A 23,620-nucleotide genomic window follows, 5' to 3' on the forward strand; every position below is an offset into this window, starting at 1 on the left:
TAATGTAGACCAGTCATTTGCCAACTTTGTGGCAGTGAGTCCCGTGATACAGAAGTTTCACGAAACAGTGCATACTCTTTCTGTGTGTGGTAGCCCTCTGATAGTGTCTCTCTTACATTGCGTTTCTTCTCATGATGGTCATGACCCACTAATGTCACCTCAGGCTGAGGGGTTGCAGTTTGCACTTTGCAGAACACTGGTTTAGATGGGGGGTGCAGGTAAACTTGCCTACACCCCAGCGGAAGCAGGCCAGAAGTCCTAGGTGCCTGGGCGTACGATCTCTGCGTCACCTCGTGATGGGTCCTAAGATACCTTCAGGGAGCCTTCTGAGCTCTACAGCACCCAACTCTCAATCGTACCCTAGGACCCGAATAAGCCCCACTTGCACATGGTGGGGTGCCAGATGGATCAAGGTGAGCAGGCTCTGCCTGGCCCCTTGTAAGCAAGCACATCAGAGTCCAGTGCTCATGGCTGCGAGCATCCTATGGAAGAGAGGAGAAAGCCAACCCAGCGGTCTTTTGTCTATGTCTACAGCCGTTTGCTTCTGGTCCCGTGTTTGTCTGTCTGTGTTCATCCCCCGGACTCTGTTGTTCTCTCTCTAGGTCTCTTTCTCTCCCATTTCTTCTGTTCCTCTCTCCGATCTCTCCCTTTCTCTCTCTCTCTCTCTCTCTCTCTCTCTCTCTCAGACTGGGAGTATCATGCTCCTCATCATCACACATCAGCCTCTCCACTCCAGGGGCCTTTGAGAAGGACAGGAATGGACACATCCAGAAAGGGCACCACAGGCCTGCCAGACCTCAGTCATACATCAATCACCATCAGACATCCCAACACCCCAGGTCCTACCCCCTGCTTCCACCCTCCCCTTCTGTGGGCCCCCACCACCACTTCTGAGAGCTGCTGAGCACTCACACGGGGGGGCTGGTTGGAGCATGGACTCCCTGGCCTCTCCCCAGGGACCAGTTCCCCAGCCCTGAGATGCAGCCCAAGCTCTTGCATTTTGAGCCAGCGCCCCAGGTACTGAGCTACAGCTTGTGGGGATTCCAGCTCCACCTTCTGGAGCCTCTCCCTACTTCTATGCTTGATGCGTTTGTAGCTTCCCAGCATGTGCCAGGCATCACACACAAATGCCAGATGGCCTGGCAAGCTGGCGCCCCTGGGAGGAGGCCTCGGCACCTGTGTGTTGCTGCAGGTGGTTACACCCCCACGCTCAGGAAGGTGAGGCCACCCGATTCCCAGTCCCCTTGACATCCTGGCGGGGCTCTGGTGGGGCCTGCGTTTTCTCCCAGAACACGTCTCTGTGACTTTTCTCCCAAAGAAGGGGGGGCAAATGAAGGTAGAAATGGTGAGCCCCAGCTGCTTCTTGGCCCCACAACCCCACAGCCTTCCAGGCCTCTGCTCTTAAGGAGAGTCAGGAGATTCCACAGTCCCTCTCCATTCTGTTGAGTCAAGGATTTTGTGCACCACGGGCTCCATCTGCCGGCCTGCTGCCTGCTCCGCCAGCCCCAGGCGGGGACTCTGAAAGAAGAGCGCCAGGGATTGAACTGGCCAAGACCCATGCCGAGCCCCTCACCACCTTGCTGAGTCGTGTAGAGCAAGTTCTGGTCTTCGTTGCAGAGCTTGTGTTGGAGGTCTGGGTGTGTTGGTGGAGGTTTGGCATGGTTGGGTTTTTCCATGAGAATGAACTCTTTCTCCCAGTCCTCGCCTGGATTGGGTCAGTCTGTCCCTCCACTAGCAAGATGGCATAAGGGCATATGAGCCCCACAGTGGAACACATTTGTCTGCGGGAGATAGAACAGGCAGGTCTTTCAGCAGAGTGAACGAATTTTGCCTCCCTCCGCTGGGGAAAAAGTGGTCCATGCAGCCAATACTGAGCACAGCCGTGTGGTGGGCACTGTGCCGAGTGCCGGAGAGCAGGACATACCACTGCAGCAGCTCGTAACCTTCGTGTGCCCGAAATCACCTGTGAGCCCTCCGATGCAGATGCATGGGCCCTGCCCCAACTTTCTGATTCAGTTGATCAAAGGAGGACCCAAGAAGGAGCATTTAATAAGCATGCCTCCCTTTCCATTGCAGGAGGTCTGCAGACCACACGCTGAGAACCTTAAATGTAGTGGCTCCCTGAGGGCAGCCCACATTCTGAGTTAGTGAGGGCACAAGCCCCTTCCCTGTCAGATCCTGGGACCTTCGAGGGGGCTCACTCCAGCAGTTAGAGGGGGCCATTCCAGGCCCACCCCAAGCTGCCCTCCATGTGGGATTTCAGGAGAGGCGGGGGAGGGGGACTGAGAGGTGGGTCTGGATCCAGCAGATTCTCCTAAAAGCAAGGATTTTGCTTCCAGGGAGGTCATTACTGACATGGGCTTTGGTATCAGCTATCAGCCATGCCTCTGTGCAGATCTTTGCTCCCACATTCCAGGACACTCTACCACACTCACCTGCCTCTTCTCTGGGCTCTCTGGCCCCACTCTCTTGGGCTTCTTTGCCTACTATTGCCAATCCATTCAACCATGGAGTGCTGTATGTACTCAGAGCTTAGTGCTGGGCCCTCCCTTTTTTTCCCCATTATATTTTACCCTACGGTGGTACATTCGTTTGTTAGGGCTGCCAAACCAAAGTACCACAAAATAGGTGACTTCAATAGCAGAAATGTGTTCTCTCACAGTTCTGGAGCCTGAAGTCCAAGACCAAAGTGTTGCTAGAATTGTTTCTTTGGAAGTTTCTCTCCTTAACTTGACGATCGCCATCCACATATGAACGTCTGCTATGTCTTCACTTGGTCTGCTCTATGTGCAGGGTGTGTGTCCTAATCTCCTCTTATAAGAACACGGGTCATGTTGGATTAGGGCCCATCCATATGACCTCATTTTAACCTTAATTCCTTAAAGGCCTTTTCTTCAAATACAGTCCCATTTTGAGGTACTGGGTTATTAAGACTTCAGCATAGGAATTCTGGGGTAGGGGGACACAGTCTAATCCATAGCAGATGGTCCTCTCTTTCGTGTGGTGATCCATGTGATGGGGGTTCCCCACCTTGGCAATAGCCCACCTGTTCAGCGTTCAGGCCCACACATCCATAAGAGAACTCTTCTCTTCCCCTGGGCTGCTCCGCCCCTCGCCTTCCCATCTCTGCAGAAGCCATCTCCGATCTGTTCAGTTGCTAGTGGCAGGTACCTCACAGTCTTCCTCTTAACTCCCTCAGCCTTGCCCCTCATCCAGCCCATGACCTTTCTCTGTCCTCTCCAGTGTCACCCTGGTCCGTGCCATCTCAATCACACCATCGTAGCCACCCCAACCTCTTGTCCCTGCCTCACGTCCACAACCTACCCCTTTTCCTCACGGCAGCCATTGGTGACCTTAAAATGAAAGTGGCCCCCGCTGTGATTCCCTGCTTCGAATGTTCTTTTCCCTGCACTTATCCTGGCCAACTCCTGTCCATCCTTCATATCAGCTTAAATGTCTCTACTAGTTAGGGCAGGCCACCTGCCGCCCAAATCTCCATGGTTTAACACAGTAGAAGCTTGTTTCTTGCCTACATAGCATCCACTCGAGTATGCCTGGCTGACAGGCAGCCTTCCGTGTGTTGGATCATTCAGGGACCCAGGCTCTTCCTGTCCGTGGCACCTCCCCTCTTAGAGCTCTCTAGGTGACTTAGGAAGATCCACCGACTTAACCCGCTTCGGCCTGATGTGCCTTCTTCGCTCACATCCTATTGGCCAGAACCCTGTCCCATGCCCCGCCTGCCCAGCTGCACGGGAATCTGTGAAAGGGTCCGGCTGTGGGCTCAGGGAGCCGAGGAGAGCATAGATCCTCAAAACAGGCCCAGCCACACAGTCACTTGCTCAGGAGGCCCACCTGCCAGTCTAAATTGGGTCTCTCCTGAGTTCTTTTCTACCATTCTGTACTTTTTCCTCATAAACCCTGACACACGATGTGTTAGATATTAGAGATTCGAGTATTCTCTTAATATTTGTCCTCTCCCCCACTCCGCAGCAGAATGTAAGCGCCATAGGAGCAGAAACTAGTTCTGTTTCGCTCACATCTTTATCCCTAGTGCCAACAACAGGTTCTGGTATGAGGTGGGCACTCAGCAAATATTGGCGGGTTGGCTAGGGGCCAGTGGATGGGAAGGAAGATGGGAGGGGGGGAGGGATGATTGGGTAGAATTCTAATTCTGCCACGAATTCTCTAGCTTGAAGTAAATTAACTCTAAGAGCCTCAATTTCCCGTATGTAAAGTGGTAGAAACCATTTTAGCTGTGCAGGGCTATTGTGCAGATGAATTAAGGCTGGGTGACACATTTCCTAGCACAGCACCTGGTATGTTGTAGGCGATGAATATAGCCGTTACTATAGGATCGTACATGGAGGCCCTGTCTCCCCAAACGTCGTGGTAAAACGCTTCCGGAAAATTCCTGTGTGTGTGACTGTGGGTCTGTGTGTACATCTCCACAAGTACCTGCCTATGATTCCTCGTTCAGATGGACGGAGGCTGGATCTCCTGGGGCTCGCCACTCATGCCCTCTGTCCCTGCAGGTTAAAATTGAACAGTAAGAGGAACCAACTGGTGAGAGAACTGGAGGAAGCCACCCGACAAGTAGCGGCTCTGCACTCCCAGCTGAAAAGGTGAGTGGTGCGGGCCGCCTGGGCGTCTGCCTTCGGCTCAGGTCATGGTCCCAGGGTCCTGGGATCGAGCTCTGCATCGGGCTCCCTGCTCTGCGGGAAGCCTGCTTCTTCTTCTGCTTCTCCCTCTGCCTGCTCTGCCTGCTTGTGCTAGCGCACTCTCTCTCTCTCTGACAATTAAATAAATAAAATTTAAAAAAAAAAAACAGGTGAGTGGTGGGCAGCAAGTGTGGCCGCGGGGCTGGGCTCTGCCCTTCCCGTGTCCACCAGAGCTTGAGTGTGGACATTTAGAAGCACAGCAGGCAGCTGGTTAGGCTGGTGCACTTGGGCTGGGCCTGGTGTGGCCAGGGGCACGATCCTTCTCTCTGGACTGCGGTGCCCTCAGTCCTTCTGCCAGCACCGAGGAGCAGGCACCCGTCAGAGGCCGGTGTGGCCCATTGCCGTCTCGAATACCTGCCCGCCTGCTTTCCCAACACAGAGAGCGCAGGCCTCGGGCCTGGGCCTTGGTGGGCAACAGCGCGTCACTGGGATTTAATAACATTTGGTCCCATCAGAGATTTGTAATGCTCGCCTTCTATTTGCAGTAAGTGATGCTGCTTTTCCAATCACACTTAGGATATGAAGTTTCCTTTTTAAGATAAATGTATTGAAGAGTAAAGACTGAGTTTATCTGAGGAAAATATCAAGAAATGGGCTGGATTCATACAGGGAAAGAGTGTGCAAACGGACTAGGGCCGGTGGAGGTTTGGGAAACAGGAAGAAGTGGGCTTCTGAGGCAGCTGACTTGGGTCTGAATCCCAGCTCTGCCACTTTCTGATTATGTGGGCTTCTCAGGGTATCCTCTTTAGTGAAATGGGGGTGCATGGTCTCCCCTGGAGACTGTCAAGAGGGTGCAACAAAATTCAGTGTTGGAAGTGTCCATAGTGCTGTTCAGAGCCAGGAAGGGAATTCCAGGTGGCCCCCTACCCTCTGCGTGTTTTCACCCTCTGTCCTCTCCCCGCCCCCAGCCTCTCAAGCAGCATGCAGTCCCTGTCCTCTGGCAGCAGCCCTGGATCCCTCACGTCCAGCCGGGGCTCCCTGGCCACCTCCAGCCTGGACTCCTCCACCTCAGCCAGCTTCACTGACCTCTACTATGACCCCTTCGAGCAGCTGGACGCAGAGCTGCAGAGCAAGGTGGAGTTTTTGCTCCTGGAGGGGGCCACGGGCTTCCGGCCCTCAGGCTGCATCACCACCATCCATGAGGACGAGGTGGCCAAGACCCAGAAGGCGGAGGGGGGCAACCGCCTGCAGGCCCTGCGCTCCCTGTCTGGCACCCCGAAGTCCATGACCTCCCTGTCCCCCCGCTCCTCCCTCTCCTCTCCATCCCCGCCCTGCTCCCCACTCATGGCTGACCCCCTCCTGGCTGGAGATGCTTTCCTGAGCCCTCTGGAGTTTGAAGACCCGGAGCTGAGTGCCACTCTCTGTGAACTGAGCCTCAGCGGCAGCACCCAGGAGAAGTACCGGCTGGACGAACCAGGAACGGAAGGCAGACAGTTGGGCCAAGGTAGCGAGCATCACATCCGGAAGAGGGGACCACGAGGAGGGAGGAGGGTAGGAAGTGCACTTGGGCCTGAGCACAGACCCCAGTGGTAATTATGGTCATTTACTGACTGCTTTCTGTGTGCCCAAGTGAGTGGGCGCTTGAATAGTGAGAAGGAGCCAGCTTGGGAAAAGTAAGAGCAAAACCTCTGAGGCTACTAGCAAACCAGAGAATCAGGCAGAGTCCAGGTCATTTAAGGCCTTATGGGCCATGCATGGTAGGGAGTTTGGATTTTATCCTAATAGCAGCAGGGACCCATATGACCGTTTGAAGCCAGGGAGATATGATCTGGCTCCCATTCTGCATGGGGTCAGAAAGAACATTTTGGTATGGATTGAGATTCAAGTAGGGATCTTCAAAACAGAAGATGCTGATAGTATAGCTAAGCTTTATCAGGAGAGAAATTCTTCATTTTTAGCAGCAACCACATATTAAATTGTAATAGTTAATATTTATTGGGGTATATTATGTGATGGGCAATGTGCCTTATACAGTGAAATAGGTTACTTCTATTATGCCCATTTCACAGATGAGGAAACAGGTTCGGAAAGGTAGTATTACTTGCTCTAGGTCCCCCAGCCAGCAGGTGGGGAAAGAAGGGATTGGAACCTGGGTTTTCCTGACCCAGCACCCCACCTCTTTATCATCACACTCCTCTCCAGATGTGAGGCAGCTCTGTGTGTTTGCTCCTGAGACACTCCGGTGCTCACTGGCCCCACCATGCCCATCTGGTGTGAAGGTCAAAACTGAGCAGGGTGCCCACATAGCTCACCTGGGGCTCCCAGGCTTTCCTGGCCACGATTTATTGAATGCAGGTATACAAGGTACGGTCACTGTTCTGTATTTACTCATTTAAGCCTCATAACAACTCTGTGAGATGGGTGCTATTTTTATCCTCATTTACAGACAAAAGAAGTGAGGCCCAGGAAGGTCAGTGTCACGACTAGGAAGTGGCAGAATCAGGACTGGCACCAGGACCACCTGCCCAGATCCCACATTAAGACGTGTGCCGGCTTTGAATGCACAGGGCTCCTGTTTCTGGCTCCTTTTGAGGCCAGGTGGGAGAAGTGGACCCATCTCAGCCTTAAGGCTCCAGGAATGGGTGGAATGGTTGCTGCTATGCCCAGAATTATCCGTTCGTGTGCAAGGGCCAGTGGGAGCAAGGTGGGGGCAAGACGAGATTTCCTGGTTAATTAAAGGCTCTGCTGGGTGAGTGCCAGCCATTTCCTTAGAAGAGGAGCCGAGAGATCCCTGGGGCTCCCTCATCAGGAAGGGAGTCTTGCTGAGTGCTCTCAAACAAAAATAAAAGCAGGCTTCCTACGACAGCAGTGGCCAACTTCAGAAAATTGTCCCCTGGAGAGGAGCGAGTACAGGTGGAACGTCTAACCAGGCTCCAGAAGAGCCCCTGACAATCTGTCAGAGGATGGCGATGAGCCAAGTCAGGGACCGAGCAAGGTGCCGGGAGTGACCCCCTCCTCCCCGAGCGTCCTTGGGGCTTGTGGGCCAAGGACTGCACATGTCTCAGGATGGCGTCTTCCTTCACGCCATCTCCAAAAGCCGTCCCTGCGGTGAGCAATGCCAGGCTGAGCTTTGACACTAAGCAGGTTATGCGATTAGTGCCGCTGTTCAGTCAGCAGACAAATTAATCTCCTTAAGTGGTTTAGTGGAGGGTGGAGATGCGTGGGTCTGAAGGCGGGGGGCAGGTGGGGGGGTTCTCCACTAGCTGCAGCAGGCATGGGACGCGGGCCGGGACAGCCGCACCCAGATGGCCTCTCGGCTTCCCCCGGGCTCGCTGTCCCCGTCCGTTCCCTCAGCCTGGCCTGCCCCCCGCCCCGTCTCTTCTCCAGGCTGCCCCGGTGCCTGGCACCCAGCGGGCGCTCAGAAGTGCTGGCTGTGGGGTTGCAGGGCCTGAACCTCGTCTTCCCCACCGCACGGAGCTCAGGAACTGTCCTGTCCATCTTGCTAGCTCAGAGCCTGGCAGCGGGCCTGGCTCACCATTGGCACTTGTGACTTAGGGGAGGAAGGAATGTGCAGCATGGGCCAAGTGCCTGGTTGGAGCCCTGGGTCAGAGGCTTTTGAGGGCCTCTGTCAAGGGCAGGGGAGCTGAGGAGCAGAGTTAGGAATGGAATAGAATAGGCCCGAGTGGGGAGAGCCAGTGGTGAAATCCTGTCTTTTCTTCCTCTTGCCCCTCCCAAGGGTCCAGGGGCTGTTATTTTGCCCCAGGTGTGTAGGGATCGATCTAGAAGGCATCACCACAGTGATAGGAATGACCATTGCAGTAAGGACAGTGGTACTGAATTTCATCGAGTGTTTTCCTGCATCAGCCTCTGTACTAAGGACTTCACTAGAATGTCTCGTTGGGTCCTCCCGGCAGCCACATAGGGTAGGTGTTACTTTCCCCATTTTACAGAGAAGGAATCCAAGGGCCAGAGAGCTGAAATCCATGTCCCAGTGTCATGAAGCAGTAAGTGGTGGAGCTGAGAGGTGAACCCAGGCGCTTTGGTTTCCAAGTCTGGGATGTTAAACACAGAATCCTATACCCCAAAGCAAGGCAGGACCTTGCTGTCAAGTTCAGAGGTGGTATTTGGCGGGACCACCCTAGGACAGAGAGTAGATCCAAAGTGTGTGTTGCAAAGACAGTGTCCTGGTTTTGGAACCCTGCCTTCCCATCCTTCCTTTTTCCCCCTTCTTCCTCCAGCTATGAATACAGCCCAGGGGTGCAGCCTGAAAGTGGCCTGTGTCTCAGCTGCTGTGTCGGATGAATCCGTGGCCGGGGACAGTGGTGTGTATGAGGCTTCCGTGCAGAGGTGGGTCCCTGAGTCTTGGCTCTCTCTGGGAAGTCTGAGAATGCAGAGCCCGGGCCCCCTCGGGTGCGTGGGAGGGGCCCACAGGAGGCCATGGCCAGGTGACCCCACCTTCCCCCTGGGAGCCCTGTTTAGGGTGTGTTGAAGATGCACACAGCACTGCTCCTCCTGCGGCTGGGGGCACTTCACATTCGCGGGAGTGCTGGTCCCCTGATTGCCACGAAGGAGCATACGGCTAGGGGGGCAAGTACTGGAGAAAGGGCAGCCCCTTCCAGAGAGGAATCCCGAGTAGTTGTGGGAAGGCAGGGTCTGCAGGGAGTCTGAGCAGACCCAAACTTCCGTCCTTCAGGACGCAGCTGCACCCTTCCAGAGAGAACCCCTTTTCTGGAAAATGGCTTTGGCCCCAGGTTACTGCGGGGAAGCCTGACCCTCTTCTTCCCCGTGTTGCCTTCCAGACTGGGTGCTTCAGAAGCCGCTGCTTTTGACAGTGACGAATCGGAAGCAGTGGGTACAACCCGGGTTCAGATTGCCCTGAAGTAAGTGACTGGGAGGGTGAGCACAGAGCGGGTGGTCGGCAGCAGCCTCCCACCCTGGACCTTCATGGCTCCCCCGGGGAGGAAGGCAGAACCAGCAGGACCTGCCGGGAGTTGTGGGTTCCCAACTGAAGGGGGCCAGCCCTCTCCCTCCCTCTCAGCTCCACGTTTAACAAAAGAGAAAAATGAGGTCTTGAAGACCTTGTAACTTGCCCCAACTCTCGGAGCTAGCCAATGGCAGAGGCAACCCTGACTGAGACCCCCTGCGTCTTGGTCTGTTGGGTCGTTGTTGCTGCGGCTGTTTGTCTTACCTTTCCGTTGAGGTTCCCACCGTCTGGGGGTGACAGCCCAGATGTGTTCTTCTTGTTGTTTTCTCCTGGTGCAGGGTGGCCTTGATACTGTTTTCAGTAGAAATTAATTGCCAACGTTTAAATATCGAGAGATTTCACGTAACGCAATCTTCGGGCTTCTCTTTAAAAAATTGAGACTGACAGCCTGCCCCTGTACCCCTGCATGGCAGCAAAGCCCTGGCCCTGCGCTCTCGAGCTCAGCACAGTCTCCCGAGCAGCCAGCAGCCACATCGGTGATCACTGAGAGAGAGAAAAATGTGTCACTCCTAGGTGCTCCATATGCCCCTTTCCATTTCAGGTACGATGAGAAGAATAAGCAGTTTGCAATATTAATCATCCAGCTCAGTAACCCTTCTGCTCTGTTGCTACAACAAGACCAGAAAGTGTGAGTATATAGCAGACAGGGTGTCTGTCACTCTGTCAGCCTCTGTGGCCATCCCCGGGGGCGCTCTCTGTGCTGCTCCGACAGTGGGCCCTGTGTGTATTTAACACATGTGACCGTCATGCCACGTGTCAGTACTGTGAATGTGGATAGAGGCTTGATGGCAAACTCACTAACTATAAAGAGAAGCACTGTAGACAGCTTCAGTTCCTTCACGAGTACATCGTGAGCACCTACCATGTGCCAGCACTAAGAATGGGGCGGTGAGCAAGTCCTTGCCCTCGTGAACTTGAAGCCTCATGAACAAGGTGGACACCTGCGCTGTTAGCCTATTGGCTCTTCCCATTGCAGATCGGCTCTATGTTTCATTGCATTTCATCTGCCCACGTGTTTCTCCTTTAACTAGACGGTACGCATGGGGGCAGCAACAAGAGCTCCTATTTCCATGGTCTGTACCCAGCCGGCATCTGGGGCTGCGACGTGTGGGAACGGGAGAGGCAGGAGGAAAGCAGGCCAAACAGAAGGAAGACAAGATGGGACCGTAGAGTCGTTTTCAGTCTTTTGCTCGCACAGACCGTGCCAGAATGAATAACCTTCTCCGTATCTCATTGGTCCTTGTACGGGGGTATCTGTGGGAGAGTATCGAAAAGCCAGCTGAATGGGTCCCGGGGTCAGTGCCTCTCTAATCGTGTCACGGCTGCCACATTCCCCTCTGCGGGGCTGTAGCAGCTTGCCTTCCTCTCAGCAGTCGTGTCAGACTTCCTGAGTGTTAACAAGCAGGCTTGCTGATTCTTCTGTGCACAGAAGTTTGCACACTGTTGGCCTCAGGCTCCACTGCTTTGAGGTTCTGAGGATTGGGGGATTCAGAAGGAGGAAGAGCAGTGTGTTGTCCCGGGGGCCCTTTCGGCTTCCCTTACCAATTCCTGCGTAACCCCTTGAGAACTTACAAACCCCCTCCACTGTTATTTTCTTAGGGATTTGCAGCAACTGTTTAACCGAACACATCAGCCCAGACCCAGGCTGAGCTGGGCTCTCCTCTGTCTCCCTCTAGGAACATTCGTGTAGCTATCCTTCCCTGCTCCGAAAGCACCACCTGCCTGTTCCGGACCCGGCCCCTGGACGCCTCAGACACCCTCGTGTTCAATGAAATGTTCTGGGTGTCCATGTCCTATCCAGCCCTTCACCAGAAGACCTTAAGAGTCGATGTCTGTACCACCGACAGGAGCCATCTGGAGGAGTGCCTGGTGAGGGCTATGCCCGTCGTCCCACCTTCTGTCCTTCTGGGGATTGGCCCAGCTTGCAGTTTAGGGAGAAGGCTTGAGAAAACACAGGTTGTAGTGCCAGCAAAGCTCATCCGGGTTCCAGGCAGGGAACTGTTGCCCCGGTGAGCCACATTCTCACACTTACTGGGAGCAAGGGGGCAAGGAAGCGGGAAGCTCCTTTCCGAGCCGACTAACTGCAGGGCCGCATCCCTTGGGCCTGAGGCTGCATTGCCTACGACTCTTTTAATGCTGTGTCTCAGTCTCCTTATCTGTAAAATCCAGCTAACACTGCCTACCTCACAGATGGCTCTCTGAGGATTAAATGAGGATTTAAGCGGTGTTTCTGGAACTTGAACGTGCAAACAAGTTACCTGGGGCTCTAGTTAAAATGCAGTTTCTGATTCAGCAAGTCTGGTGGGGGGTGGGGACACCAGGAGATTCTGCATTTTTAGTTAAGTTCCCAAGTGCTGCTGATTGCTGCTGGTCCCCATAGCAAGGATGTGAAACAATGATGTGTCTGCACACGCTAGATGCTCCGTGGCTCTCACTTCCCACCGCCCCCCTCCTCAGCTGCAGTACAGAACAACATCATTGCCAATTATGTTGTTGATGATATTATTGGCAATAATGCGATAGCATCCATAGGTTGAAAGCACTCGCTGTGGTGGGCACTGAGCTAAGCTCCCTACATGTCGTTTTTCTACCCTCACTACAATCTCCTAGAACAGGTACTGTTATGCCAGTGAGGAAACTGAAGAACAGAGAAGTAAAAGAACTTTCCCAGGGTCACACAGTCAAGAAGTGGCAGGAGCAGTTAGAACCTAAGGCAGGTCTACTTGCACCACCCACCCACGTCAGCGCGTTGGTGTTCTCACCAGCATGGTGCTCCCCAGAGCCCACAGCTAGGACAGTGACTGAAGACTGGTGAGCAGGGGAGACTCTGGATGTTAGAGCAGAAAGCTTTTCCAAACCCAGCCTCTTCTGCTGAAGCATTTCCTCAGCCCTGGGAATTCCTCAATGACAAGAGAATCCTATTTTCTTCTCCTAATTGGATGTCTTTTATTCCTCCTTCCTAATTGAAGTCTGGCCATTGCTGGTTGCCATGGCAGCAGCCAAAGCGCTCGTCGCACTGTGGCTCGTCTCCGTCTGTGGCCAATGGGAAATCTACTTTCCCGTACCCCGCGGGGATGTGGAGTGTCAAGCTGCCGTGTTTTGGTGGCTAGGGGAGCAGGCGAGGAAGTGGGACTCAAGGAGAAAGGCTGTGTGCTCCCACGCAGGCTCCCTAGGCTGCTGGGTTTGGGGAATCTCTAGTCTGTTTGGAGCTGCTTCATCAGCCAGGCCGCAACAGTGGTCCTCCTCCTGAGCGGCATCTGTGTCGAGGACCGCGCTAAGAGCTCTGCGTGCAGTTTGCACTTAACCCTCCCAGCAGCCTGAGGAAGAAGCGTCAGGATTGCCTCCATCTGATAGATTAAGGGTCGAGGCCCCAAAGGGCTAAGTAACCTGCCCAGGCCATCCATCAAGTCGGTGGAGAAGCCTGTTTCCTGTGCAGCTTCCTTCCACACAGGCATCATACTGTCCTACTTCTCAGGGGGTTACAGTGTCATCTCCCCCCTCGCCCCCAAACATGGATTATGGGTTTGGATGAATACAGGGCCTGCCTTCCCTAATATCTCAGGCCACAGTTCTACCAAATGCTTGAGCATGGCATAATAGGCTTTCCAGCTGGGCCCTGGTTGTCCACTCCCCAGCTGCTAAGCTCAGTGCCACTCAGCACAGGTTCTGTTAAGAAAGCCAATTTCCCAGGCCCCGCTCCTATCCCATAGGTAATCATTACAACCAAGAGGCTCCCTTGCCCCTTTTCACCTTGCCATCCCCACTGGGGAAAACCCCAGCCCTGTCAAAGTGAACTCTCCACCTGTGCACTTGTGGGGAAACACAGCCACGCTGTAGGGTCTTATTTTAAAATCGTAGTCATGGGGCGCCTGGCTGGCTCAGTCGGTTAAGCATCCGACTCATGGTTTTGGTTCAGGTCATGATCTCATGGGTCATGAGATCGAGAGCCCCGTGTCAGGCTCCGCGCGTGCAGCAGGAGTCTGCTGGAGATTCTCTCCTCTGCTCCTCCTCCCACACACAAGCGTGCACGTGCGCTCGCTCATTCACTCTCTCTCTCAAATGAATAAATAAATCTTTTAAAAAAATAAAATAAAATCGTGGTCATAAACCTCATTAGGGTCATGAGCCCTAATGCTACTCAGCACTGATACTGCATCTTCCTAGGCCCATTGCCTTCCCCTTGTCCCAGGGGCGAAATCCTACCCTCTCCTCACACTTCCGCAGCTCCTCTCCCGCAGTTGAGCTCCCCCTGCTGAGGCCCTTGCTTCACTCCTTCTTGCCATTTCTCCTGGCTCTCACCTGGCCCCTCCCCACTCCCACCTGAAGCCGGCTTCTCTCACCGGTTACTCGGGCTTTCTCCTCTCTTCAGTCATCCCTCCTCCACTGGATCTGGCCTGTCAGTATACCAACATGCTGTGAATGCCCCAATGCTTAAAAAGAAACCCAAAAAGCAAAAAAAAGAGAGCAGCTTTTTACCCATTTCTCCCTCCAGGTCCTACCTTGTTTCTTTTCCTTTATAGCAAAATGTGGAAAGGGTGTTCATGTTCTCTCTGTAAGCCAGCTCACACGGGATTTTGTCCTCCCCATCCCACTGGAAATGTGCTCGGCAAGGTCATCAGTGGCCACTTCTCCGTCCTCATCTCCCTTGGCTGGTCAGCTGTGTTTGGTTCAGTTGCTCTGCTCAGCGAGTCTTCCTCGGCATCCTTTGCCCTGACTTGGCCTCCAGGACACCTTGCTCTCAGCATCCTTCCCTCATCACTGGCTTCTCTGTCTCCGCTGATTCTTCTCGGTTCCCTGACCGCTGTATGTCGGAGGGTGCCAGGGCTCAGGCCTCTCCCTTTTCCATTCGCATCCCCTGCCCTGGTGATTGAGATCCCCGTCCTCCAGCGTCCAACACCATGCCAGATGTATGGCTCCAGCCTGGGCCTCTGCACTCACAGCTGCATTACACCCCCTTGTCTGTTCCACATCTCCTGCCTGTCCAGGAGGCATCTCAGATGAACTTGTCCACAACCATGCCCCTGATCTTTCCTCCTGTGTCTTCAGTGTCTCAGCTGACAGCAACCCCGTCCTTCCACCACCCAGGCCAGAGACCACAGGGTCATCTTTGACCCTCTCCACCCCACATCCAGTCCTTTAGGAACTCCTGGCAGCTCCATCTTCAAAAGATCCCAGGCCCCAGCCGTTTACCCCTGCTCCACTGCCATCTGTCACCTGGATCGTGTAGCACTCTACGGGGTCTCCCTGCATCTGTCGTTGCCTCCCTTCATCTCTTCTCTACATGGTAACCAGAGTGATCCTAGTAAATTGCAAATCAGTGCAACCTTACAGTAGCTTCCGTCCCCACCCAGAGTCAACTCCCGGGCCCCTTGCCTGCCACCCCCACCCCCCCCAGGGCCCTCAGGGATTTGCCCCTTATTATCTCCCAGATTTCATCCCAAGACTCTTCCTCCATCCTCCTTGTGCCCCTTGAATACATAAGCATGCTCCCCGCTCCAGGCCTTTGCACTTGCTGTCCCCTCTGACCGGAATTCTCTTCTCCCAGATACTGATAGGCAAGGCTCACTCCCCCTGCCCCATTCTGGGCTTGACCCAAAAGTCACCTTCTCAGTGAGGTCTTCCTTCCTTCCCCCTCCCCTCTCTTATCCACCCTTACTCCCTTTTCTCTGTATTATTTTTCTCTGTGCCACATTCCCCCACCTAGCATTTGTCTATATCACAGATTTTAGGGGATACGTGATTTTCACATTTTATCAAATCTCTAAAATCATGATGCAGTTTATACTAGATGACAGGTCATAGTTTAAATCGTAACTATTTTTCTTTCTTAGAGTGCAGGAAATAGTATATTGCATAATTGATGGCATCTTAGATTCCATGAAACACAATATAGTATTTACTTACTGATTTGTTTATCTGATTCCCCCAGACTGGAATGTAAGCTCATGAGGGCAGAGATTTTTATCTGCCTTAAATTCTCCTGTATCCCCAGGACCCAAAACAGTGTCTGGCACATAGAGGCCACTTAGCATGTGTGTGTGTATTGAATAAATAAATGAATGCCCTCAAAGTGAATCGTTTACCAAAGTGGACCATATTCTCACCTATAAGCCAGCCCAAAATAGACAGCGTTGTCTTGTTGGAATTCATAGTAATCTGATGGCAATGTTACACCTCAAAGCTGTCGTTATATTCATTCCCCCTTGCCCCTCAAACATGGCCTGGCAAGTTCTGAACTGTAATATCTGATGCATTTGCCTGTCTTTGAGCCCCTTGGGGGCAGAATCTTGTCTTACATGTTTCTATGTAAGTCTTCTGCAAAGTGCTTGGAGGATATTTATTAAATGAATAAATGAGTAATATACACAAATTTGTGTATATTTAAATGTATTACAGGTGCCTAAAATACACCAGGCATTCAATACCTGAATTGACTCTAGTCGTGCAGGTGGGAGTTATTTACCTTGTTTTCCTCACTGGACTACTCACCACTGTTATAGAAATTAACCTTTAGCCACACGATGGGCTTGCACAGTCCATACCATGCCCTGGTCCATCCTAACAGAAGGAAAAACTGGGGAAAGGGATCCCAGGTAGGTTGGAGAGGCCCCTCCTCATCCCAGGGCCACCACTTGGCTACTGGCCCACTTCACAAACTGGCTTGTGGCATTTCTACTACCCGTTGGCACAGCCCCTGTCGTGTTTGGGGATGGTGAGTCAGCCAAACCCCAAACCTGGTCAGGGCTCTTCAAAAGAAGGCATGTTGAAACAATAAGGCCTCTGAGGAATGGTGAGAATTATTTTATCATTCTTGCCATGAAGGATGTATGTCACCGGAAATAAATCGTCTCCCTGGGAGGTTATATTCAGTTAGGTTAATTTGGTGTCGTTTGCCTTCATCTTAAGGCATCCATTTACACAATTCAAAGGAAAACTGTATAGAAAGATTAACTAAAGAGAAATCTTGTTCCCCCTGCCCCTTGCACCCAATCCGCCCACCTATCCTAGATAGCTAACCACTTTGGTTAGTGTTTTATCTTTCCATCCTTTCTTGTTGCACATACGTTCCTGTGATAATGTTCAGGCTCCCTTGCACCTCAAATATGGTGCAAAATATATGTATAGAGAGAGAGATAATGTATTATTCTCATCCCTCCTTCCATTTCTTTTTCTTTTTTTTTTTTTTTTGAGAGAGAGAGAGAGAGCGCACGTGCGCAAGAGAAGGGAGAGTCGGAGAAGCAGACCCGATGTGGGACTCAATCCTGGGACTCCAGGATCATGACCTGAGCTGAAGGCAGTCACTTAACAAACTGAGGCACCCCCTCTTTCCATTTCTTATACAAAAAGTAGCATACTGCATATTCCATTCTGCACTGTTCTGTTTTTTTTTTTTTTTCCCTTAACAACACAGCCTGGAAATCTCTCCACATCAGCACCTAGAGATCTTCCTCATTTTTTGTACATAGCTATATAATATCCCATTCCATAGATATATTATAGTTTATTCCTCCAGTCTCCTGTTGCTGGAGCTTTGAGTTGTTCAAAATCTTCTACACTGGTCTTGATGATGATTTTTTGGATCTGACTCCAAAAGCACAGGCAACAAAAACAAAAACAAGTGGGACTACGTCAAACTGAAAAGCTTCTGCACAGCGCAGGAAATCATTGACAAAATGAAAAGGCAACTACCAAATAGAAAATATCTGTAAGTCATGTATCTGATAAAGGGTTAATATCAAAAGTGTATAAAGCACTCATACAACTCCATAGTAAAAAAAGCAAACAATCCAACTTAAAAATGTGCAGAGGTTCTAAATCGTCATTTTTCCAAAGAAGACGTACAGAAGGGCAACAGGCACATAAAAAGATGATCACCATCACTAATCATCAGGGAAATGCAAATCAATATCAGAGTGAGATAGCACCTCACACTTCTTAGAATGGCTATTATCAAAGAGACAAGAGAGAGCAGATGTTTGCAAGGATGTGGAAAAAAGAAAAGCCTTGTGCACTGTTGGTTGGGATGTAAATCATTATGCAGGGCCACTGTGGAAAACCGTAGGGCGGTTCCTCAAAAAATTAAAAATGGAATTACAATGCGATCTAGCAATCTCACACCGGTATATAAACAAGGTTTTTGTTTTTGTTTTTTAGTTTTTTTATAAACAAGGTTTTGAAGAGATTCTTGCACGTTGTGTTCATAGCAACATTATTCACAATAGTCAAGAGACAGAAGCAACCCGAATGTGTATCCGTAGATAAAGGGATTAAAAAATGTGGTCTCTGGGGCGCCTAGGTGACTCAGTCAGTTAAGAGTCCCTACTCTTGATTTTGGCTCAGGTCACAATCTCAGGGTCATGAGATTGAGCCCCATGTCGGGCTCTGTTCTGGGCTGGAGCCTGGTTAAGATTCTCTCCCTCTCCTTCTGCCCCCACCTCCCCAGCCTGGCTTGCACACACATGCTCTCTCTCAAAAAAAAAAAAAAAAAAAAGTGATCTCTGTATATAATGGAATATTATTCAGCCTTAAAAAGGAAAGAAATCCTGACACATGCTACAACACGAATAAACCTTGAGAACATTATGTTAAATGAAACAAGCCAGTCACAAAAAGACAAATATATTTATATGAGGTATCTGAAGTAGTCCCATTCATAGAAACAGAAAGTAAAATGGTGGTTACTAGGGACCAGGGGAAGGGAAAAGGGAAATTGCTTAGTGCGTATAGAATTTCAGATTTGCAGGATGAAAAAGTACTAGAGATCTGTTTCATGCTGTAAATATAAACACTATTGAACTGTACACTTAAAAGTAAGTAAGAGGGCAAATTTTATGTGACAACATGGATGGACCTTGAGAACATACTAAGTGCAATAAGCCAGAGAGAGAAAAACAAATACTGTGTGATCTCACATGTGAAATCTAAAAAACCAAATTCATAGAAACAAACAACAGATTGGTCGTTGCCAGAGGTGGGGGAGTAGGGGAAATGGGTGAAGGTGATCAAAAGGTACAACTTCTAGTTATAAAATAAATAAGTTCTAGCCATGTAATGTACAGCATGGGGACTATAGTTAACAACACTGTATTGCATATTTGAAAGTTCTTAGGACAGATCTTAAAGCTCTCACGTGAGGTGATGGATGTTAACTGAACTTGCTGTGGTAATCATTTCACAATACATATTATACCAAATCTTTATTTTTTTTTTAAGATTTTATTTATTTATTTGACAGAGAGATACACAGCAAGAGAGGGAACACAAGCTGGAGGAGTGGGAGAGGGAGAAGCAGGCTTCCTGCGGAGCAGGGAGCCCGATGTGGGGCTCGATCCCAGGACCCTGGGATCATGACCTGAGCCGAAGGCAGATGCTTAACGACTGAGTCATCCAGGCGCCCCCCAAATCTTTATTTTTTTAAGTAAATTCTACACCCAACCTGAGGCTCAAACTCACGACCCTGAGATAAAGAGTCCCATGCTCTACCAACTGAGCCAGCCAGGCGACCCCCAGATCTTTATGTTGTACAACTTAAACTAGTACAATGTTACATGTCAATTATATTTCAGTAAAACTGGGGCACAGGAGATGGTAAATTTTATGTTTTTTATCATAATTTTTAAAAAAAGAAAAATACGTACAATAGGTGTTCAATAAAGATTTGATGAATGAGTAAACCAATGAATAAGTTAGTGAATGAGTGAGTTATGGAAAATGATTCATAACTAGTCCTTTCCTCTTCCCAGAAGCTCCCATCCCCTCTGGGGGTGTTTTTCCTACTTTCCCCAGGACCGGAATTCCCCAGAATACCTTGTCAAGCCCTGGCTTATACTCTTGCCTTTTCCCATCCTCAACAGGGAGGTGCCCAGATCAGCCTGGCTGAGGTCTGTCGGTCTGGGGAGAGGTCGACTCGCTGGTACAACCTCCTGAGCTACAAATACTTGAAGAAACAGAGCAGGGAGCCCAAACCAGTGGGAGCTAAGATCCCTACCCCAGGGCCTGAAAGCACGGTAAGCTGGGCCCCGGGTTGGCCCCACCCTCCTAGGTATGCAGCACCTGGATGGTTGGAAGGAAAAGCCTCTCCCAGAATTGGAGAGGGCTGGGCATCAGAAGTGGGGAAGCAGCAGAGGGTTTTGGAACAGAGAGGGAGAGGAAGACAGGATAGGAGGAACCTCTGCTAAGGGGCAGGTAGCCCCCCATATTCACATCTTCCACATCTGTGCTCTCCCCTTCTGCACTTTGCTTGACATAATAGAACTTGGCCGACAAAAACCTTAATTTACGTGTTTTTTTTAGTGATGTGGAGAAGGAAGGAGAAATCCGTGCAGGATAGAAAATTAACCTTTATTGAGGTGCTGCTATCTGCGTAGTGGTCCATAGTGGAGGCTTGCTCTAAGAGGCAACAGAAAGTCACAGGAGGGACAGTCAGAAGACTGGGTGTTTGTTAGTTGTGTGACAGGTCAATCATTTCACTTCTCTGAGCCTCTGTTTTTTTCATGTCTAATCTGAGTCTGAAAAAGGTTATTAGGAGGGTTTGAAGAAGTACATGTAAAGAACAGTCAGTACTTGGTTACTTTGGATAGTCAGTCATTGCCCAGAATTTCAGGGGAAGGGATGGGCTAGGTCATACAGGTAAGGATAAGTGTAAGGATTAAATCTGTTTCCTCTTCGCCACCTCCACCTCCTTTTTCATCCTTCTCCTCATTTTCTGCACTTCCTTTTGTGTTGGACACTGTCCTGTTTATAATGTGCCATTTACCAAGGCTCAGAAAGGTTACCTAAGGACATACATACATCCAGTAAGCAACAAAGCTAGGTCTCCCTCACTCCAAAAAGAGTCTGTGAGCTGGTAAAGGTCTTGAAAACATCCTCTGCTTTCTAGAGCGTGTCCTTGGGTGAGTGACGTCAACCCTAGACACATTCGTTTCCTTGTTCCCATTTCTCAAGGGAATAATCATAAGCTCTACCTATCAGAATAGTCGTGAAGATTAAATAAGATGCTACACATAAGCTATCTATCAGTGCAGGATGTATACCAGGCCTTCAATGGATTTTTCTTCCCTTTTCCCCAAAAGAAAATTTCAGGGAGTTTTCAGGCTCTGGCCCACACTACCAAGGGTGTTTGCAAATTAACCATATGCTCAGAAAACTACAAGATCAGTTTTTGCTTTACTGTTAGCTGCCATTTACTGAGTGCTAATTATGTGCTCAGTGCTCTTCTATATACCATATGGACATATTCTCAATTAATCTTCATAACCACCCTTTGTAGTAGTTATTAGAAATTACTGTAGAGGAAACTGAGTCTCAGAGAGGGTTCCTCAAGTCACATAGGCTTCCTCACTGTAGACACCATTCAGTATAGATATTCTTCCTCCAGGAAGTCTTCCCTGAATGCAACCCCCAAGCTGACTTTGCCATTGCTCCTTTGTTCCGAAACGTCACATTGTTTTGTTATTGACAGTTCATGTGATGGTCTCCCCGACTATACTATAATCTCTTTACAGCCAGAGACCTATAATTCTGCCTCCCTAACTACTAAACTAGACTGTCTTCCAAAAGTCTGTCCATGCATACAGGGGCTATTCTCAGGAGAACTGCCAGTTAGATGAACTGAGTGCTGTATTTCCAGTTTATAAGTGACCATGGGGAAAGGTGCTTACCCACTCTGGTCTTCAGTTTCACTCCCAGTCCAGGGGGAGGGTCACACTCTGAGCTCTGATTCTTGCCCGGTGAGGTGGCCCCAGCGGCATGCAGATGAAGCCATGGGCTTTGTCTCCACAGGATGCTGTGTCTGCTCTGTTGGAACAGACGGCAGTGGAGCTGGAGAAGAGGCAGGAGGGAAGGAGCGACGCACAGACCCTGCAAGACAGCTGGTAAGTGAGCGCTCCCCTCCAGAGCCTCCAGAACTGATCTGGCGTGGACCTGGACACAGCAATGAGATGCCCAAACTCCAGGGCAACCAAGAGGAGTGTTCCCCTGGGAAAACTGAGACCCTCTCTCCTCACGGGTTCTCTATAAGGCAACAAGGCAGTGCAATTGACCCTTGAACAACACAGGGACTGGGGCACCAAGCCGTGGCACAGTCGAAAATCGACATAGAACTTTTGACTCCCCCAAAACTTCACTACTAACCGTCTACTGTTGACCAGAAGCCTTACTAATAACATAAACAGTGCATTAACACATACTTTGTATGTGTTTCTATGATAAACTATATTCTTACAAGAGAGTAAGCTAGAAAAAAAAGGTTTTTTAAAATTTTTTTTTAAAGATTTTATTTATTTGAGAGAGCACAAGCAGGGGGAGCATCAGGCAGAGGGAGAAGCAGACTCCCCGCCGAGCAGGGAGCCCGATGTGGGACTCGATCCCAGGACCCTGGGATCATGACCTGAGCCGAAGGCAGACGCTTAACTGACTGAGCCACCCAGGTGCCCCTAGGAAAATAATGTTAAGAAAATCATAAGGAAGAGAAAATATGTATCCAGCACTGTAGTATATTTATCAAAAAAAATCCATATATAAGTGGACCTGTGCAGTTCAAACCCGTGTCGTCCAAGATCAACTGTATATAGCCTGATAGGATGGTTCCCAGAATTTTGTCCCAATTGGTCATTTTGTGATCTATAAATCACTCGTGCTACTTCACATATTAGTGTCTGTGTTTACTCACATTTATTTTGGTGTAAAAAAAAAAGTTATATTACTATATATTGAAAGTAAGTATAATCTGCCATAAATTGAAGATGTTTCAATAAGGAATCGCATTTGACTGCTAGGAACAGAGAGTAGAAATAATAAGCTTAAATTAAGATAGTTTATTTCTTTGTTACTTACAAAGAAGAATGGGAAGAAGCAGTCGCAGGTTCATCTGTCAGCTCCATGGTGTTGCTGGGAACCCAGGCTCCTCCTCTCCTTCCTCTTTGTTCTTCTTACTGGGTAACTGCCATCATCGAGGCTGCTTTATAGCTCAAAATGGCTGCTGACTCACCAGCCATCAAGCAGGCATCAGAAAAGTAGAAGGACAAAAGATGTGCCTGTATGCCTTTTAACCACGGAGCATTCCTTGGAGTCCCACCCAGCAATTTCTGCTTGATTCTCATTGGCCGAGCTAAGCCATTTGGCCTACCTAACTGCAAGCGAGGCTGGGAAATGAGGTCTGTGAAGTTGGGAAGAAAGTGGAAGTGGATCCTGGGTAGGCCATGAGCCAAGTCTGCCTCAGAAGGTAACTGGAAAATTAAATGTAATGAAAATCAAGCAAGAGTATAAAACCCGCCTGGACCTACTGCTCACTAAGGCTCTGGGCCTGAGGTCTTCTCTCACTGTTAAACAGGAAGATTAGTCAGTGTTCCGGCAATATTAAAGACATGTGCTGCCAGAGACTTATCCGTGTCCAAAGGAGAATCGGAGACAGCTTTCTCTCGGTGTGTTTCGAGGCTGCTCAGTCTCTTGTATCCCAAAAGAGCGGTCTCCTCACACATTTAGGAAACAGTGATATAGACCAGAGTTCAAACCTTAGCTTCGTCCTGTTTTGGTCACCTTTGGCAAAGCATCTTTAACTTTTTCTTGCAGTATGACACGCTTACATAAAAGTTCCCCTGAGCGTACAGCTCAGTGAATTTTCAGAAACCTAAGTACCCATGTAACCAGCATCCAAATCCAGAAGCAGAGCATAACCGGCTCTCCAGAGCCCATGGTGGGCTTCCCCCCGGCAGAGCATAACCAGCTCTCCAGAGCCCATGGCGGTCTTCCTCTCGGCCACTACCCTCCACTGCAAGGACAGCTGCTGTCAGGCGAGTCATCTAACCTTGTCGGAGCCTCATCTGGAAAAGCGGGGTATCCACCGGCTGCGTGGGCTTAACTGCAGACAGTTGAAGGGAAAGCCACCGTCATGAAGATAAAGTGCAAAGCTCATGGTGGACGCTCAGTAGATGGTAGAAATTATCACTCGGAAAATGAGAAGGAGGTCTGTTAACTACCA

General features: G+C 50.2%; 1 protein-coding gene across 5 annotated transcripts in view; it reads left to right on the plus strand.

Moving 5' to 3' along the window:
* Positions 1–23,620, plus strand: part of WWC1 (WW and C2 domain containing 1) — a 145,628-nt gene that overhangs the window by 102,812 nt on the left and 19,196 nt on the right. For all 5 annotated transcript variants that reach the window (XM_032403677.1, XM_032403679.1, XM_032403681.1 and 2 more), the window contains exons 10-17: positions 4,533–4,622; positions 5,627–6,162; positions 8,897–9,005; positions 9,458–9,538; positions 10,184–10,270; positions 11,319–11,511; positions 19,497–19,649; positions 21,424–21,515. In XM_032403677.1, coding sequence (XP_032259568.1) covers positions 4,533–4,622; positions 5,627–6,162; positions 8,897–9,005; positions 9,458–9,538; positions 10,184–10,270; positions 11,319–11,511; positions 19,497–19,649; positions 21,424–21,515 — 1,341 coding nt within the window. The remainder of the gene's footprint in view (positions 1–4,532; positions 4,623–5,626; positions 6,163–8,896; positions 9,006–9,457; positions 9,539–10,183; positions 10,271–11,318; positions 11,512–19,496; positions 19,650–21,423; positions 21,516–23,620) is intronic.

Source organism: Phoca vitulina, unplaced genomic scaffold (assembly GCF_004348235.1).
Source record: "Phoca vitulina isolate PV1807 unplaced genomic scaffold, GSC_HSeal_1.0 scaffold6, whole genome shotgun sequence".
Lineage (NCBI taxonomy): Eukaryota > Metazoa > Chordata > Mammalia > Carnivora > Phocidae > Phoca > Phoca vitulina.